This window comes from Fringilla coelebs, assembly GCF_963513975.1.
Source record: "Fringilla coelebs genome assembly, chromosome: 15".
In the NCBI taxonomy this organism is placed as follows: Eukaryota; Metazoa; Chordata; class Aves; order Passeriformes; family Fringillidae; genus Fringilla; species Fringilla coelebs.
This window is the reverse complement of record NC_140041.1, coordinates 11,910,515-11,929,853: the sequence shown is the minus strand read 5'-3', so window position 1 is coordinate 11,929,853 and position 19,339 is coordinate 11,910,515. Positions and strand designations below refer to the sequence as shown.

Genomic DNA, 19,339 nt, shown 5'->3' with positions numbered 1-19,339 from the left:
ATTAGCTTCCTGTGGTAACAGGGCATAGAATCAATTAGCTTTGTATGGTAAAGAGGTAGTAAGCATAAAATCAAGAATGCATGGTAACAAAATAAAATAATAGTGAAGATATTTAAAGGAGATAAAGCAGGTCATCAAACAGTTGAATTTCTGAGGTTCCAAAAATGAAATAAATCTCAGGTGAATTTTCCCTCCTGAGGCAAGGCATTACTTTCCCAGGAGCAACTCCCAGCATGGCTGCTTCTCCCACTGTGCTTGATCTCTTTGTGTGTGATGACATGAGCAGTTGTCCTTAACTAACTTTTCCCAGGGATCTTGGGTGGAACCCTACCACCAACCCAATCAAAACAATATTTTTTTTTTTCCAAGCCCAGTGCAATGACTATAAATTCAGTAAAATCTGTTTTGTGCAGCCTAAGTGATGTGTTACAGTCCACACCTAAAAGCCACGAAGTGAGAAAAAACAGGGGCTGGGTGTCCTGGCTATCTTGAATAGTTGTGCTAATATTTATCCCAAAGTTTGGAAATGAAGTCTCTCCCAAACAAATGGTGATAGATGCCAGAGGATTTTTAACACGTTGGGCTGCAGCCACGTATCGTCTGACTGTGCGCCAGCCGTTCCACTGCAGTGAGCTCGGCCTCGTGCCTCCCCTTTTTCATCCTCCAGTCATTTCCTCTGACAAAGCTCTGGTTTCTCTTGACCTCCTCTCTTTTCTCTGCTCAGCACCATGGGGACATTCAGTCACCTTTGGAAAAGATGCCATTGTTTTCCCTTTGGAGACCCTCGGCTGCCTCTCGCTTGCCCCATTTTCATTGCACGTCGTGCCGTGGTTTTTCCTGGGAAGGATATTGGCCTGCACAGTCCTCTGCATTTCCAAGTGTGAGCCCACACATTGCACAAATTAACTTTGTATTTATAGCATGCAGGAGCATTTCCACAGAGGAGACATATTTGGGTGGAATCTTGTAGTTCTGTAGTTATTCAAGAACATAAAAGGGAATTCAATTTCAGCAAGAAAGCATCTCAACCCCCCAGTAATTGTATCTGCCTGTACAATTGTTTGGGAGATACTAGAAAAGTGCAAGGCTAGAAGTGGTGTTGTAGAATTACCTTGTTGTTTGGGAAAGAAAAGGTTTTCACTGCAGGATGCTCTGGGAGGAGGAGAAGGGCACTGAATGGATGTCATTGAGCTCAGTGCCTTGGGTGGGTGCACTGATCAGAGCATAAAAATCTGGCTGGGTGGTCAAATCCAAAGGGTGGTGGTAAATGGAACCAAATCCAGCTGGTGGCCAGTCCACAGTGGTATTCCCTGGGTCCAGAAGTGCTCAATATCAGTGATCTGGATTAGGGAACTGAGTGAATCCTCAGTTCATGTGCAGGTGGCACCAAGGTAGATGGGACTGTTGATCTGCTGGAGGGCTGGAAGGCACTCCAGTGGGATCTGGGCGTGGCCTCAGGTTGCTCCAGGAGATGAATAGATCGAATATTTGGAAAAATCACTTCATGGTTGTCAAGCATTGGAACAGGCTGCCCAGGGAAGTGATGGAGTCACCATCCCTGGAGATGTTTAGAAGATATTTGGATGTCGTGCTTGGGAATGTGGTTTAGGGGTGACCTTGGCAGTGCTGGGGTTGATGGTTGGACTTCATGACCTTAAAGAGCTTTTCCAACCTAAAGGGTTCATTGATTTTGAAATGGGTGTTGTTGGTACCCAGTCCTGGTGCTGAAATACACTGTTTCATAACCCTCTTAAAAGTAGTGTTGAGGATTAAGCAATTTTCAGGGGTAAAAATCTAAAATTCTTTTCCGTTCCTTTACTGTAAAAGAGCTGATGTTAAAATACTTATATATACTCATTTAATGGATATATGGCCAAAATATTTGTGATACTAAAGCCCATCTCCTCAAAGTAGCTAAGTGCCTAATTGCTGTTATTTCAAAGGGAGATAGACTCTAAATAAGAATTATGCCTCACTCTGGGCTAGATTTATCTGAGTATTTAGTCATTTACCTGCCTTTGAAATCAGTGAGAATCAGTATTAAAAATTAACTCATGGGATTATGTATCCCCCAGCCTTCAAGTGAAACTTCAACTCCAGAACAAATACATTAAACAACTTTTCATTTGAATAACTGAAATCAATGAGAGTTATGCAGCTGGGGGCTTTGGAAAGTCCCTGGAGTCTTTCACCTGCATCTTTCAGCACTACACATGTCTTTGAAATTGTGGCCCTGAGGCGCTGCTGAATGTGTTATCTGTCCTCTTTAATAGGATGTACATGATACTACTATTATAGATGAGATTTCTGCTCTCGTGTCTCTGGCTGATGAGGGATGAAGATTTGCAGGTACAGAACAGCAAGTCCCTAATGAGAGGAAAGGGCAGAAATGCCATCGGTTTCTAACTGACAGTTGGATAAAAACCTGAAAGCATGTCTAATTCAAGCTGCTAAAAAGAAAGTGATGATTGAATACATTGAAATAATGGTGCTCCCTGTCTTCAGAATCACGCTTTTTAAACTAAAAAGCATTTCTTTTAGACAGCAAGGACAGTTCAATAATGTAGAATTCAACTGGATTTTTGAAAATTAAATAATTCATAAGCTCCAATGCTCATTATTTAAAATCAGTTTATTTTAATATGGGCACTTTAAATTTGAACTAACTCTAAGAAGTTTCACAAATAACAAATGTAAGTCCAGCTCTATTCATCTGAGGGACTTTGGCTGTCTGTAGCTGAATTACAGCTTGTTTGAAAGTTTAAATATATGTGTGTGAGTTAACTCCTGATTTTGACTGTTCGTTATAAACCAGTAGCTGTGACTGGTGTGAGCAGTGTCTGAAGAGGCCTACATGAGGTTATTTTTGTTCATTATCTTGATTGCCACCCTACAGTGGAAGCTGTAGTTGTGCTTGGGCATTCAGGGGTTCCTGCAGGACTCTCAGAACTCTTACAGACTGTGCTCATTTTCACAGAGGTTTTATTCCCAGTGTCAATTAGGTGAGCATTGCTCATTATTGGTGCCTGGAATGTGCCTTGCTGCCCTATCACACAGGTTTTGGTACCATCCTTAAGGTAGAGGGTAGGTACTGTTAAAAGATAGATTTTTTTCCTTTACTCCAACATGAGCTTTAGCCACAAAGGTTTCAGCTAGGGACTTCTGAGTTGTGACAGGATCAGCTTTCAAATTCTGGGTGCTTTTCTTTACCAAACCCCTCAGATTTGAAGAGGTCACTGTGACACCACACCCCTATCCCTTGTAGTAAAGTGGTAAATCAGTCTGCTTAATTATTTTATGATGTTGATTTTATTAACATGATCTTGAGACAGTAATTCAGAAAAATACCGAGTCTGTTGGTGCAAAGGTAATTTACAGTGTTTAGAGAACCTTCTCACAGCAGTGGTTTATGAGCAGGAATGAGAAGTTCCAAGAGCCTGCGGGAGGAACTAAGAAAAATAAATTAGTCATGAAGTCAGAAAACAAAGTCTATGACCTTTCTAAAGCCAGTGTTACAGTTGAAGATGAGATAGAGGCCCGTAACATGAAGCTACCTAGTGCCTTGCCAACACATCTGCTGGGGAATGTTTTTCATTTTGATCAGAAGGAGCTAACTTGGACTTGGTAACACCTACTGACTGACACCAGGGAAGGTAAATCAGGACTCAGACTCATATTTGCATAGAAAATGTGAGATTCCTATCTCTGGTTCAAAATGTACATTGCCAAGCTCTTCTGAAACTGCCCAGCGTATGTGGTTTTGAGCAGAATGATAGATGTTTTCCAAATGTGGGATCACAGTTTGACCTTTAAGTTTCATGTGTGTTGTGTGCTTTCATTCTTCTCTTTTCCTTGTGATGCTCAATAAAGATTTCAGGAAAAAAAGAGAGTTCCTCTGTGAGGAAATGAAGAAATGCCTTGTAAGGACTAGAAAGGGAGACCAGGAACCCTTGATTTTGCTGTATGACTTTCTGTGCGACCATAGTACATGCACCAGTGGAATTGATGTAATGTTATTCCTGTGGGATTAAGATAAAGCTTTGGGAATGTCAGAAATGCCCATTTGGGATCTTCAAAAGCATACAGAAGGTGATGAAAATCAAAGAGCACAGTGGTGTTTGAAGTGGGACCACAGAAAAATTAAGTGAGAGGGAAATGCTTTTGGGAGGGTCAGATTACAGAAGTTTGTGCTCAGTATCCACCATGACATTTCTGGTTCCTATCCTGTAATTCAAACCAGACGTTTCTTACAGAAATAGACAATCACTGGATGCCCACCAGGCACCGAGGCTTTGCTGCAGATAATTATGAGCTGATGAATGAGCTGCATCTCGGGCTGGGCTCTAACAATGGCTTGCCAGGAGCTCTGCCATCCCACAGGGAAGGAGCTGATGCTCTCCAGCTTCTCCAGGATTGCTCTGGCAGAGATCCACACATGGTCCCAGCTCTGCCTGGGAGCACGTAGCCATCAGTAGTTTCTGCAGCAGTAGTTGTGTAAGGATGAACTGTGGTGGCTGCAAAACCAGATGACTCTGGGTTTGTGCCCTCTCCAAAGGGTCAGATGGCCTGTGGTGCTGGGTCAGAGCCGTTTGACACTGATGGAGCCCGAGGAGGAAGCTGTGAAATGTCCAGCAGGGTGTGTGCTCAGGAGCCCGGGGCAGCGGCGCTCACCCAGGCGTGAGGAGCAATCCATGGAGCTGCCTCAGGAGGAACCCGATGGTTTATGGTTCAAGAGCTGTGTTCTGATGAAATGATCTGCCTTTTGCATAGCAGATACTAACAAACTCTGCAAGGCTGGGGACTCCTTCAAAGTGCATGAATGAGTTTGCTGATGATTTGCCAAAATAGGCAGATTATTCTCCTGTGGTGCATTGGTTTAATTAGGGATCCAGGGAACCACCTGACTTTGCCTAAAAATCCTGGCAGCTCTACCAGCAGGTAACCTGCTCTGCACCAAGACTGGCAGAACTGCAGGCTGTTGATTACTATTTGTGTTATAGCAGCTTTCAAAATTCCCTTTTAGGATCAGGCAGTGCTTTGCTCAGTAATTAAAACTTTCCAGTGCTTCTTTTACAAAGCATGAGGCACCTCACTGGTGCTTGGCTTGCCTTTAGCTTTTTGATATATTCTATGTGCTTACTGTGCTGACTTGAAATTTTCTCAGGGCAGAAGAATTATAAAATTAGAAGAGAGGGACAGATAAAAAAAAATAAACAAAGTCTTTGTTTTTATTATGTTGCACCAATCTGTGCTAGCCTGATTTCTGCACAGAAACTTGAAATAGAAATGTATGTTTTCCTTTGAAATATCCCAGAAAAAGAAACCAAAGATATCCCAAAATAGTTAGTGAACTGCAATAGCTTGATGAAAGTGTCTTTACAGTGTTTCACTGTGCTTTGAATTCTTTGAGATTTACCCAGCCTTCTTCATCACCCTCTATAAATGCTGAATCACTGTAGGACATCTAACAAGATTTAATTCATTCACTGCTTTCAGTTCAGGTGCTGTGATTTTGGGATGGTCTCTGTGTACTTTTTTTCTCCTATGCAGCAACTTAATTTTAGACTTACTGATCTAAGAACAACAGGAGATTGACTCTGGCTTTTCTTCTGTTGACATGAACCAGGATGTCCTGCTGAAGTACATGAAGATGCAGTGCTGGAAAAGTACCTGCAGTCTTTTCCAGAGCTCTGTGTATTTATTGCACAGACATCTGAACATGTATTTCCATTGTCTGGCTATCTGTGCTTTCAAACACTGAGTTTCAAAGTTGTGAGTTGCTCTCAAGCCTGGAGCTTTCTGATTGCACAGGCTGCTTGGTCATCTTCTACCCTATACATTGAGCTAGCTGCATTAGCTTGACTCTGCTTTCCTGTTGAAATAAGAGGTGGAAATGTGGGGAATCTGAGCTAGGGATTGTGTTGGGCCTTTCAGTGTGTCCATTCTCATGAACCTCTGAGAGCACAACACTCATTTGGATCTTGTATCTCTAACAGATTCCTGAAATTGATGTGATTTAGGCTGTGCTGTGAAAAAGGAAAAGCATCTATTTCAGCATACTATTCATGTGCAGTGAGACACTCCCAGCAAACCACAGTTTAGGTCAGAGGAAGATGCTGGGTGAAGAGGGCTTGGACTCATCCTTATTAATGAAACCAAGGCCCAGAGCTCTGAATTGGCCTGCTGTCTTGCAGAAAATCCGGGATCCCAAGAGAATCAAGCAGCTTTTTACAGTGCTTGTGCTTTTCTGTTCATTCACAGTTTGTTTGTTAGATGTCATTTGCATGAATAGTCAAACAGTGTTTTAATTCTGTTCCATCAATGTTTTCAAGCCAAGTTTCCCTTTGGCACACAGCAGCGATACAGTTGTTCGGTTACTCAACGATTGTTAAAAGAGGCTTAGGTTAAATTCTGGAAGTTAATGAGAGAGTGGTGTGCACCAATTTGGATTATGCTTTATGAACTAATTAAATACTTATTTACATGCTGTGTTTACTGTCCTCTATACACAACAGTTTTTGTTTAATACTCATTTCGTGTACAGGTAATTTGCAGCTTATTTCAACCTCATATCCTTGATGTGAGCACTCTCTTCTCACCACACAAAGAGGGAGGCAAATTAATATCCCTGCCTCCCTTAACAGCATTCAAGGGTCTTTTTCCTGGGTGAAAGAATTTTTGTAAAGCAAAATGTGTTTATGTCTTACCTCTTTCTAATCTGTGTTGAGCAATGGTCCTCCAAGTAAAACTAAGAGCATTTTAAAAATTTCAGAATAAAGTTCATCTTCTAAAGTCTTATTTAAACATGCAAAGAGATGATCTGATTTCTAGAGGGGTTGTTTACAAAGCTGATTTGAACATCATAAGCTCCTTCTACCCTGCAAGGAAAGCAGAAGCCCCTGAAGCCACTCATAGCCATGGGCTCCTCATCCATCATCTTAATCCAAGGATCTGCTTGCTCATCAACCAGCAACAAGCCTGCATCCCAGGCATCCCCCAGAATGTTCCCCAGGTGTTCTGGAGGGCGTGAGCCTCCTCCTGGGGCTGCGGTTCAGCAGGACACCCAGGACTGTTGAAAACTTGGATATCTACCAGGCATAAAATAAGGCTTTTCTGTCAAAAAATACTGATGAAACGAATTAAAATTCACTTTAAAATGTCAGTGGGGATTGCTTAGCAAAAACCTACACTGATGTATTTAATTTTAATGGTTTTTGAAGAGATAAAATATGGGCCATTAAAACTGGGGCTGATTGAAGTAGCAGGACATTATTTACCATGTTTCAAATGAAAGATTCCCTGAAAGTTATTTATTAGCTTGAAGTAATGAATCTAGTTTGCAAGAATAAATGAAATCTAGGTCCATCCAGCAAAACAGTTCAGTTTGGTGCAACCTTTACCAAGGGAAGGAGGTTGTAGGGAAGGAAGTTGCCTTGCAGGGATCTCATCTGCCTCTTCTAATTTGTAAAACTAAACCCCTGCCATTTGGCCAAGTCTCATGCAGTCTTCATCACTGAATACTTAAATCAGCCTCGTTAGCAGTTAATATTTGCCCAGCTTGCCTGTAGCAGTGTTTCCTAAGTAATTGTTATTCATCCACATTTCATTCTCTACTCTAAATATTTACAGTTTTCTTTTCAGTGTTCCTGGGGTGATTTCCCCATGTGCGCGTTCAGTTATGTAGCTCTGGTATAAAAAAGAAGACAACAATTTTAACTTGCTGGCATTTTGTAGCTTTTGTTCTACTTGCAAAGTTTAACACTGACCAGTTTTGACACACAATAAAGCCAGCTCATGTGCCTGACCAGCTTTTTGGGGGAGGCTCATCCTCTTGGCAGAGTGTGATATGATGGGTCCCAGATGGAAGAGTTACAGGGTGCAGCTGAGCTGATCCAGTGAATGGCTCTTGGGAGAGAGGTCCTGTCCCTCTGCTCACTCATCCCCTTCCCTATGCATGGTCCTGCTCAGCAGAGAGATATTTGGGATTTTGCCTGGATTGCCATGCTCCAGGCTCCAGTGTGTACACATGAGTCAGCTCAGCTGCTTGGTGTGGGTGCACCATGATACCTCCAAGTGCAATTAGGCTGGAACTTATAGACCTGTTAATCTGAAGTCTCTGAGTATATATTTATTTTAAATTATTCCCTAAATGATGGCCTGTTGGGAGATTACAGCAGAGTTTGGAAAAACCCCATTCCCTCTCTTATTAGTGGAGTTTTCATGTTTTAAATATGATCACAAAGTGGTGTCTGGCCTAATGACAGAGCACAAAAGGTACCAGCTGTATCACTGCCTTCATAGTTACCATTGTTAAAGCACTGAACTCTTTTGCAGGTTAATGAAATTTATCATGATGAGTCCCTGGGTGCTCACATTAACGTTGTCTTGGTGAGGATAATCCTGCTGAGCTACGGCAAGGTAAGGAAAGGTTAATTTAAATGGAGGATATCAATATCTATAGACTTCATTCTTTTATGAACAGTGCAGTTACTGGGGACATGTATTTGTTTTGTATTTTAATCCATATATATTATCCTTATTAGTCTTTGAATATAAAGAACTTTCATGTTTATATATAGATCTGTTTATCATTTAAACTTTACATTTCAAATAATTTCAATTTCTTCTGGAGGTTCCCTGTGTCATTTGAAGTTACTGCTTGGCTCTGGCAGCCTGTCTTTTCAGATTTGTTTGGAATAGTCTATGAAACAGAGAACATTTTAGTTCCTAAAGAAAACACAACTGCGTTCTGGTTCAACTGTATGTAAGTAACAGTAAACACAAGGTGAGTTCTGCAAGATGCTGAGGGCTACGGCCGCTTTCTAAGAACTCATTTTTTCTTGTGCTTATTATCAGGGGAACTACACATGTGCTTAAAGTTAAATGGGTGTTCTGTGGAATAGGGGCCAGAAGGCAAGAGCTCTGCAGATCAAATCTGTAATTAAAAATACCAAGTGTTCTTTCTCTCAGCCTCTGTGGAAGGAGTGCTCCACAAACAAAACTTGGGTAAAGAGGAACAAAATGTTAAATGGGTTTCAAAAGTATTGATCTGTTCTGTACCTGTGTCCTGCTACTGCCAAGTCAACATCAGATTCCATGGGAAAAAAACAGGGCGTTTCAAGCAGGTTGAAGCTGCTTTGGTTAAGGACATGTGCTCTCCAATGCAGCATCAGGCCCAGCTGCTCAGAGCAGTGTTAACATCCAATACACCTTCCTGTGTCTGGAGTTGCTGGGATTTCCATGTTCATGTAGTAAACCTGGATTCTGGATGAGTCCATGTCTGTCCACGGAAGTTGCTGGAACGCTGTCAGCAAAGAGTCAGTGCAGATGGTGAAGCTCCACTGGCATTCACCAGCTTATCCTACTTAATACCAGCTGAGAATTTTCCTCCCTGGTGGAAATGAGGGAGCTGTCAGGTTTAGTCTGGCCTCTGCAGAAGAATGATTACCTGGGTACAGGTTAAATTTTTCTGTTGGAGCTTCCCCATCTGAGAACTAAACACACCAATCTATCTCTGCTTTTCCTGCAGTGATGATGATGATGATGATGATGTAGTTATGCACTTTGGATAAGCTTAATCAGATGTATGTTCTAAAGTAAGTGTAAAAAAAGGTCATATTTGCCATTTTGTGATTGAAAGTTCATGGAGTGTGTAGTTAACATTGAATTACATTGATATATCCTTGTGATTGCTGTAATGGCAAAAAATTGATTGCAAATTGACTTATGAATTTCATACAAATCTGATGTTGCAATAGTGGTGGAAGCCAGCAGAATTAGTACCTGGGCTAGTCATTTCTTTGCAGTCCTTAGTTAATGGGTATTTCATAATTGTTATGTGTTTAGTATTATTCATCTTTAGACCTATAGATCTACCTCAGTGTGAGCTCTGGTTATTTCTGCCAGTTTCCAGATGGCAGACAGTGGCTGCAGCAGTCATCATTCCATCTTCAGGATCTTTGTTTTCTCGTAAAGAGCAAAGCTTTCCCATTTATAATTTGAAAGTTACCAGTTTGATATTCTTTAGAGAGGAGAATTGGGGTGGAGGACAGAAGTCAGCGTTTCTTGGTGGGTCTTTGGCCACATCACAGAAGTAGCATTTGCAGGTCTGTGTAATCTGCTTGTGGATATTCTGCTTCAGGATTCTACATCCACAATCTGCAATGGACAATGCTTTAGCTTCTGAGTTGTCCTGCTGGTTTCAGTGAAATAATAATTCTGCTATCACAAGTTTGCCCCAAAGATAATTTTTTCTTGCATTTCCATATCTGATTCTTGTTTATATGAAAGCTTATAGCTTTTTAAAAATAGTAAAAAGTATATATAAAAGACACCATTCCAGAACTCCTCTACTTTATGATGTGAGAACCTGCATGCCATGGCTGTATAAGAATACATCCTTTCCTGTTCATGTTTTTAAAGTTCCTGATCAGAGGACTAGTACCAGGGAGTAGAAGGTGAGGAGATTTTTCTTTAAAGGTTTGGGATAATTTAGCAGTGGAAAAGCAGAGAGAAGAAGTGTATAGTTCTTATTTTCTGAACCTGTTCTGAGGAATTAGAACAAAGCCTTGCATATTTTACTGTCCCACATACGAGCACTAACAATTTTTTAGGAAAATAGATATTCAAAACACATAGTATTTAGTGGGGTACATGTACAAGTTAAGGCAGTGCATGAATGAAGAAGCGTGGTTGGCTTCACAACATGAAAATGTTATCCCAGTCTTGTTTGAGTAAGCAATTCTTTTGAAAGCATGGAGCTAATATCTTCAGATCCATTTGCTTCACTGCAGGCAATTTATATATATTATCAAGGGTGCCATTTAAATAATCATAATAATTACATTATGGTTCTGTAATTGATGAAGTATGTACCATCAACGTCAGGTTTATGACAGCACTCTCAGCTATTGCCAATTCTCCACCCCTGAGCAGACTTCTACTGTATTGTGGGTTTTTCAGATGATTGTATTATTTTATACAATATGTCATCTGTTGATAAGAATAATATGGACATTACTTGAGTTGCATAGCAACCAACCTTTCACTGGTTCTTGCTTGAAGGTACTCCACTCTTTCAAATGTACTTATATTTTAATATTCTCAAACACAGGCAACCGTACATGCAGAAGTTTCAGTAATTTCAGAAATAGCATTAATAGCATTAATGGGTGGTAAGATGAAAAAATGGAACATATTCCTTAGTGATCACATGCTGAAATTACTTCAGGGACAAATTGAAAAGATCTGACATGGTTTTACTGAATTAGGACCTTGTGTGAGTTATCTCCTCAGGACTTGGAGGGGGTGGCAAGTTGAGCCCTGCCAAGAGCACCAGGTTTGGGCTCTGGCTGGGTGGTGTGTTTGGGGAGCAGGCAGAGTGTGGCTGGGCTGGGGCTGGGGTAGCTTTGCAGGACTTTGCAGGAGCTGCCAGCCCTTCCCTGACTCCTCACTTTTTCTCTTCGTACTTCCTGCAAATGAGGTTCCACAGACTGATGTGAAGGCTTCAGCTGTGCCTTGCTGCTGCCCACTCATTTATCAATTCCATCATTAGGGTAGAAAAATATGTTCTGCAAAGGCTGCTCCATATCTGTGTTGGCTTCAGAAGCCACAATGCATTTCTCTGCATTTTCTTGACATTGACTTCCAAAGTCACTGGCTTTTTTGATGGGATGGGATACTGCAAATAAGTAAACAGGGTACATGCAGTGCATTTTTCTTCAAATGGGAAAAAGATGAGCTGGCTTGCTTCTGCCTTTTTGACTTCAGTAGTAGGAAGATTGGTTCCAAATTTTGGCAACTGCGGATGTATTTGAGATTAATATAATTCAATGTTTGTGCGAATTATTCCACTTAGACCTATTTTGGTTGTAACAGCTCTGTAATACAGCTAGCTCTAGAATACTCAGGGAAATAAGCAAAGCAACCACGAGCACCAAGTGCAGAGGAGGTTGCAAGAGATGAGCTGAGCATGCATTTAAAAACCCTGACTGGTTATTCTAAAATTTGTTTGGAAACATTTAAATACTGAGCACTGCATAAAATCCTCTCATCGCCTCTTTGAGGTGAATGAATAAAGATTATTATTCCCATTTTACAGCTAAAAAAACAAAGATGTTAAGTGTTATTTTCCAAGGCCACACGGAAGGCCACTGGCAGGCTGGGGATAAGACCTCATAAATTCCTGGCTGCAGCCCCACACTCTGTCCATTGACAATGGTGACTCTGTGTGCAGATGAGCTGCCCTTGCACAGCACAGAGGAAAGCACAGGTTAGCTGGGATGGATGTAATTAATACGGTGATTAATGAAAAAACACTTGGGAAGAATTTTGCAGGGACTTCAGGGGTTTCAGTAAATTCAGCCACCTGAGGATTTGTGGGGGTTATTTCTTGGGAAATGTGAGTGTGGCAGTGCAGGACACCCCTGAGCTCTCCTCTGGCACCATGCACAGCCTGAGTGTATTCAGCCTGGAGCAGGGCGGGATGGGCTGAGGGATGCTGGCTCTGCTCCATGGCATCTGGAAATGCAACCAGGAGGGAGAGAAAAGCCACATAAGCTGTAAACCAGGGCTGGCATCATAACAAGTGGTTGGACTCTGACCATGTGTTAACTTGGTCAGGGTGAAAGAGGAACCAGACTACCACTGCAGAGAGCCCCTCAAATAGCTTAGAGGAGGGAAGAAAACCCAAACAGCTTTGAGGTAGCAGTTCAGGAAGAAGGTGCTATAGGGTGGATGCCTGCAACCTCATAGGACAGGACTGTCCAACTGAGAAGGACTTTTCAATTTTGTATGTCTGAGACATTAGCAGAGATCCTGCTGCCTTCATTTGGGACAGGGCTTTACCTTTGATATTTTCATAAAATGATGCTCTCTTTATCTCTGCCATCTGACCTTTTCATGTCTAAGCTTGATGCAAGCAGGGGAGATGTTCTTGGTTCAGCCAGGGTGGAAGCGCTGGTTCAGTCTGAGTCAGGTTCTTCTTGATCTCTGTTTCCCATAAGGCAGCCTTGGAAGCACAAATCAGGTTTATTCCTTAAATCTGATGGTTGTCCTTGCTATTTTGCTGTTGACCCTGCTGTTTCCCAGGAGGGAAAGGGATGAGCAGCTCTACTTACTTCTGCCTCCCCCAGGAAGGTGCAAAAGACTCTGGCTGAGAGCTCCTGCACCTGGCAATGCAAGGAGGTTGTTAGCTGCACATTAGGGCCATGGAAAGCTGTGCTTGGAATGGACTCTGGACATCATCTAACCCAGCTGCCCTGCTCAGACCAAGGTCACCTGGAGCAGGTTGTTCAGGACTTTGTCCAGCCTGGTTTTGAATATTTCCAGAGACTCAATAACCTCTCTGGACAACTCTTCCCAATGTTTGGCCACTCCTATGGTAAAACTATAACACTGCTGATAGCAACACTCCTAAATGCTTCTTTTCTTGCCCATTGCCTCTTCTCCTTTCTCTGGATCCCACTGAGAAGACTGTCTCAGTCATCTTTATTCCCTGCCCAATAGGTTTTTATATCTATTGAGATCTTCCTGAGCCTCCTCCAGCCTCTCCTTGTACTGGGTCACGAATGTGAATTGAGTATCTTATTTTTCCACTGACATTGGTAGATGCAGAAGACCTGAAAGAATCAGCAGGAATCAAGCCCTGACCTTACAGATGTGTCTGAAGATGGAGTTGTTGACCCCAGCATTTGACCATATCCAGTGACCAGTTCTGCACAGGCCGAGTTGCAAGGCCAGGACCTACATATGATGTAGCATTTTGGCAGCTGTTCATATTTTTGCTCTGTTTTTATGTGTTTCATATGGGGATAAAGAGAAGAGATATTGCCCCCCCTGTTTTTCATCTGGGTGAATTGTTGAATTCCCTTATATATATTAGACTTAGAGTTTATAGTTTCCCAGTGTGTTTTGTTGGGACCTTGAAGAATGTGGAGCTGGCTGATAGCATAAACAGTACTTTGTACTCCTGATCTGCTTACATTTATACAGAGTTAGATACTGAAAAATGTTTACAAACTACTGCCATAAGAAAGCTTTACAAATCCTTTGAATGCAAAATGACAGTTTGCTGAATGAGCTATTTTTGTTAGTTTGGTTACCATGGACATTCAATAATTGTATTTATTTATCTTTTGCTTGTCTTGCTCAGGATGAAAGAGGAATACAGAAGTTCTAATCCAATATCCGATGAGCAATAGAAGTGCCAAGTAGAAGCAATGTAAACAGTGTGTTTTGCAGAGACTTTACACATTCAGGAAGGGAAAATCATATGTTAAATTGTTTCCTGAACGTGTGCAGTGCTGTGGTCCAACTACTATAGTTTGAAGCCTGTCATGTTAAGAATATTTCTGCTCCTCCTGGAGCAACTGAAGAGCTGCAAAGCCTTCTCCGTTGGTTCTCTTGGAGCACCACCTAATGGATGAGTTAGGAAAGGTCCCAAGCCTAAATTTCTTATGTTCTTATCACCAGGTACCTGCTCATCATCACTTTTGCAAAGTTGTACCCAGTGCTACCAAATATCAGATAAATAAAACATTTGTTTAAGGGGAGCTGCCCCTGAGCTGATTCAGTATGTGACACCAGTGTGTCTTTCCCATGGGCTGGCAGCTTGAACATTCTTGAAAGGCTTGGGTAGAATATAGACTAAATTTGCAGTTTTCTTCTAAGATAACTTTGACATTGTTAAAGAAAAAAAAATTTACATATTTATTCCTTGTTCCATAATCTCCACAAGTATTTGAAGGCTTTTCCACAGCTTCATGAATGACTTATTCTTCAGTGAGTTCATAGGAGAGAACTGATAACTTCCCAAAGGATAAGAAGGTTCAGAGACCTCTCTGGCTTTCAACTGCTTCTTACTGCCCTGCTTTGTCTCTTTGTATGAATGGTAGTTGCAACTCAGTTGTCTTTTTTTTTGTTGTTGTTGCTTCCATCTAAGAAGGAAGGGAGTGGAGAAGAAATGAAGGCAGAATCAAAAAATAAAGGAAGGAAAATGTGCAGCATTGGTTGATGTTGAGTTTCCCAGAGAAAAGGCCTCATCTAGTTCTGTAGGGCAGACTGTCCTCGTCACCCTCTGTGGTATCTCCTCGCCTGGGGGATGTTTTCCCAGCTGAGCCCTTTCCACTTCTTGGCCAACATCTCCATCTGTTTCCATCAGCAGTTCACGGATTTTTTGCTTTCCTTGCTGTGAGAAGGAAAGTTTCTCTTTCCATTGGCAGTTTTCCTGCTGATCAGCTGAGTAATGCTCTCCACAGGCCTGCTGTCCTGCTTGGAAAGAGGTCCTTCCCAGCCAGGTCAGAGCTCCCAGCCAGCTGCAGGACCTGTGAGTTCCTGGCAGTGTCAGCCCTTTGCTGGCCAAGGGTAACACCTACACCTCTTCTCCATGTGCAGCCTGCTGCCCCCCAACGTCCCCTGTTTGCTGTGTGACAAAGAGGGATTTTACCTTTAAGCCTTTGTTACAGCACCCCACTCATCTCTTTTCCTCTTTCTTATTTGCTTTGTCCATTTAATAAAGTATCTGGGCTCTGATGAAAGCCCACATTGGTTTCCAAAAGAAAATATTATTAAATGTTATCTGATATCTCTACAAGAGTAATTTTTGGACAGCATCCTTCTAAAACATATGACATCTGCCCTGCCTACTAAGAAGCTCTGCCTGGTTCCATGATCTCCTAAACTCCTTTCTTCAGGACAGCTGCATTTATCTGTAAAGGCAAGGCAGCTGGAAAAGTGGATCAAATTCTGTATAAAGGCATGCCTACCTTAGGAAGTCTGACCCAAAGACCACTGGAGCCTTGGAGGTTCTTTGGAGGGAAACACTACCTCTAATTCCTTCTCTGGCCATACCATTGCCTGCTGTGAGGAGAGGACCATGGTGTTCATGGTTCTTCAGTCTCAGCCAGTGCAGTTGCACAGCACAGTGAGCTTGACCCACTGATGGTTCCCCAGCCATACAATATTTGCTGTTAGCACTGATGGAGCCTTTCTGATCTGAAAGTCTTTGGCAAATTGCAGAAAGTGGGTGTTCAGGTGAAAATTTGCTAGGAATCAAGTGGGTTTCTCTTTTCAGGCTGCTGCATTAGAGTGGGGAAAGACAAGGGATTAGTGACCAGATGATTTGAGTGCTCAGTGGTCTTGGAATACTCAGCAGACAGACTGAGTTTTTCCTCTCACTCCTTGAAGTCCTCCCCACTTACAGGACCTAGGCTTGCTACTTGCATTCATAGCACATGGACACTCAAAATAATTTACTTCCTACAGGATGTCTTGTTTCCCAGCTTAAAGAGCAAAAGGCTCAGTTTTATGATGTTAAAGTTGTGTCATTGGCAAAAACGTTGGGTCAGCTAAAACATGTTTTCTAGGAGCTGTGTATTCTCAGTTTCCCCTTTTATGTGAAAGCGTTGTTTTCTTCTTTCTCCCTGTTGTGTTGAACGCAAAAACCCCACAAAGCTCCACATTAACCACTCAGTCCAACTTCACTTGCTTGAAGACAAACTTTAAAATCAGTGTTTTGATAAGTAAGCATTGAGGTTCTCTTGGACTGAGCCTGTGGTTTTGCTCTTGGAACGCACTCAGAATCCAGTGAGAAAGTTGTTGACTCACGGCAGATGCCAGGGCAGGGCCTGAGCCACGGGAGCTGCTGCTCTGCTGTGCCAGACTGCTCTGGCCCCTGGCAGACTCGATGCTAATCAGAGCAGTGCTGTAACCTGCTCTCTTGGTTCATTCAGAGACATTTTGCTTTTGTTATAGACTCCACTGACAAGGGGTTGGTTTAGCGGGCAGGGAGGAAATGACAGAGGACAGCTATAAAGCAGTGGTTATTAGGAAATAATTGACATTTTATTTTCAATGGTTTTTTTGCTGATCATGCAAATTCAAGACTTCTTTGCAAATAATTGGATACCCTTAAACAAAGCATATGTTGATAGGGTGTGTGTTTTCATTGTTCTCTGATCATTGTGTCTTAAATGATGCAATTTTTCATTTGGTAGAATGTACACAAGGAGGTCATTATGAAATAAGGAAGTATTAGCAAACAACAGAAAATACTAGAAAACCAGGGGTTTCTCAACTTCATTTTACAGCATTTTTTGCTTTTGAGTCTTGTGGTCAGATTCTTTTATTGGACTCCTTGAAGGAATTGATCTTTTTTGTGCAGTTTTAGAGAAATAGGAGTGAAAGTGATATAGATACGTTTTGTGTTTGTTTGCTTGTTTGTTTTTGTTTTACCACTGATGGATGTTATTAAAGACCTCAGCAACAGTCAAACCCTGTTTAACAGACTAGGATTTTTCTTGAAGAGACAGGATTTTGCACTCAAAGTTAGTAACTCAAAGTTTGTTTAAGTATTTTCTTATAAATATACAAAGATTCAATAAAGGCACCACAACTGTCCCACCATTTTAAATACAGTTATTAGTTCAATTTCCAAGGGAATTATGGCTGGAAGCAGTATGATCCAGCACAGGATTATATTACAACTTTTTCATTCCACAGTGGTATCAGAATCCAAACTGTGCCTCTATTTGGTTTATAAATTTGTTTTTCTGAACATTTGCAGAATTGTAATATCTTAGTTTTGCCAAAATCAGACCTCAGTTGGCAGACACTTCTTTTATCAATTCCAGTTGTTCCTCCACAACCCTTTGAGGATTTTCTTTTTCATGTAGTCAATACTCTATGTACTCCATCATGCATTCAATTAGAGGACATGTCAAATACATCTGTATTTAAACATGAATTGTATTACTTCTCTCTTATTTTTGGCCTAGGCTAAGTTTTGCTCTACATTAAGTATTTTGGAATGACAAATACTTGCAGTACAGTATAGCATCTAAACTGTAGTGGGTTTTGTTATGATTACAGTGTTGTCATGGTAATATCATTTTTGCAAATGAAAAGCCAGGGTTCACATCTGTAGTTCTTACAAATCCTGGAAGTCCTGAGACAGGTCAGTTAGTCATACATTTTACAGTATCCCACATACAATGAGCTTTCTAAAGTCTTACCAGTGCACAGTATCAAGCAGAATTGCAGACTTAGTGGGGAGCTCCTAAGAAAGTACTACTTAAAAAAAAAAAAAAAAGAAAAAAAAGAGGCAAATGTAATAGTTAGATTTTAAAATACCTTTCTCTTCCTTGTTCAAGACAGCTGTGTCAGTTCACCACCCATGTAATGTGTGATTTATATGGAGAATGGCATCCCTCAGTGGGAAGTTGTGTTTTACCTTCTGAATTATCTTCAGATGAGTAATGGGATAAAGAAAATGCAATTTTAAAGACAGCCACTGAGAAAGTCCATTTCTGGAAGTAATGATTCAAGTACAGCTGAAAAAGCACACTTGGTTTTACACCAACAGAGCATCCAGGAGTGTGCCAAGGTCTGCCAAAACAGCCCAAAACCAGCTCCATTTCATGACAAAAGCAGTGATGAACAGGACAGGGTGCTGGCTCTCTGCAGTTGTTGTGATAGGGTTTTCTTGGCCATTAGGCATTGATCTTCCCACACTGGGTCAGTCTCTCCTGGTTGAGACTGTTTTGGTTCCAAAAAGGACATGGGCTCCATCAGGAACTGTATATCCAGACTGAAAGTGATGAGTAAAGAGATGATAAAGTGATGTAAACTGATGCCAGGGTGGCATAGAAATAATAAGAGTGCACAATCCAGTATCAGCTTTGTCATTAAAATACCCATCTTTTTATTTCTCATCTATTTTTAAATTTTTTTTATATTTGTTAGATCTCATTAAATGCAGAAATCACAATCTAACCATGAACTTTGGCTATTTTCTTGCTTTCTTGATCCAGTACAATTTGTTTCTGAAGCGCAAGCATCTCTTAATTAGAAACAAACTTGTAATGGAAATGAGATGCTCAGTCAAGTGCCTGAAAAAGTTGGGGAAAAAGAATTGCCTAAGCTTTTAATAAATAACTCTTGGTGTCTTTTTTTTCCCTGTGTGACTGCAGTCCATGAGTCTGATAGAGATTGGGAACCCCTCCCAAAGCCTGGAGAACGTGTGTCGCTGGGCTTACCTGCAGCAGAAACCCGACACTGGGCACGCCGAGTATCACGACCACGCCATCTTCCTCACCAGGCAGGATTTTGGTCCATCAGGCATGCAAGGTATGTGTCTGGGTTTGGTTTGCATTTGCATTTGCATTTATTACCAAGCCAGGCTAGTCATGTAAAGTTTAATTGCACCTCTTTTGCTGACCTCAGTGTTTTCTCTCCCCAAGAGCTCTGCGTTGGGCCATTTTCAGTTGTACTTGCTTCACTTGTTGTTTGGTTCTTTCTTATGATTACCTATTGGATAATTTCTGTGTTCTTTCTGAAGTAA

At 41.4% G+C, this 19,339-nt stretch overlaps 1 protein-coding gene across 1 annotated transcript in view; it reads left to right on the top strand.

The window, feature by feature from the left end:
• Positions 1-19,339, top strand: part of ADAMTS2 (ADAM metallopeptidase with thrombospondin type 1 motif 2) — a gene marked incomplete at its 5' end in the record, with an annotated part of 173,374 nt that overhangs the window by 116,692 nt on the left and 37,343 nt on the right. The window contains 2 exon segments of the mRNA XM_084216061.1: positions 8,335-8,418; positions 18,969-19,125. Coding sequence (XP_084072187.1) covers positions 8,335-8,418; positions 18,969-19,125 — 241 coding nt within the window.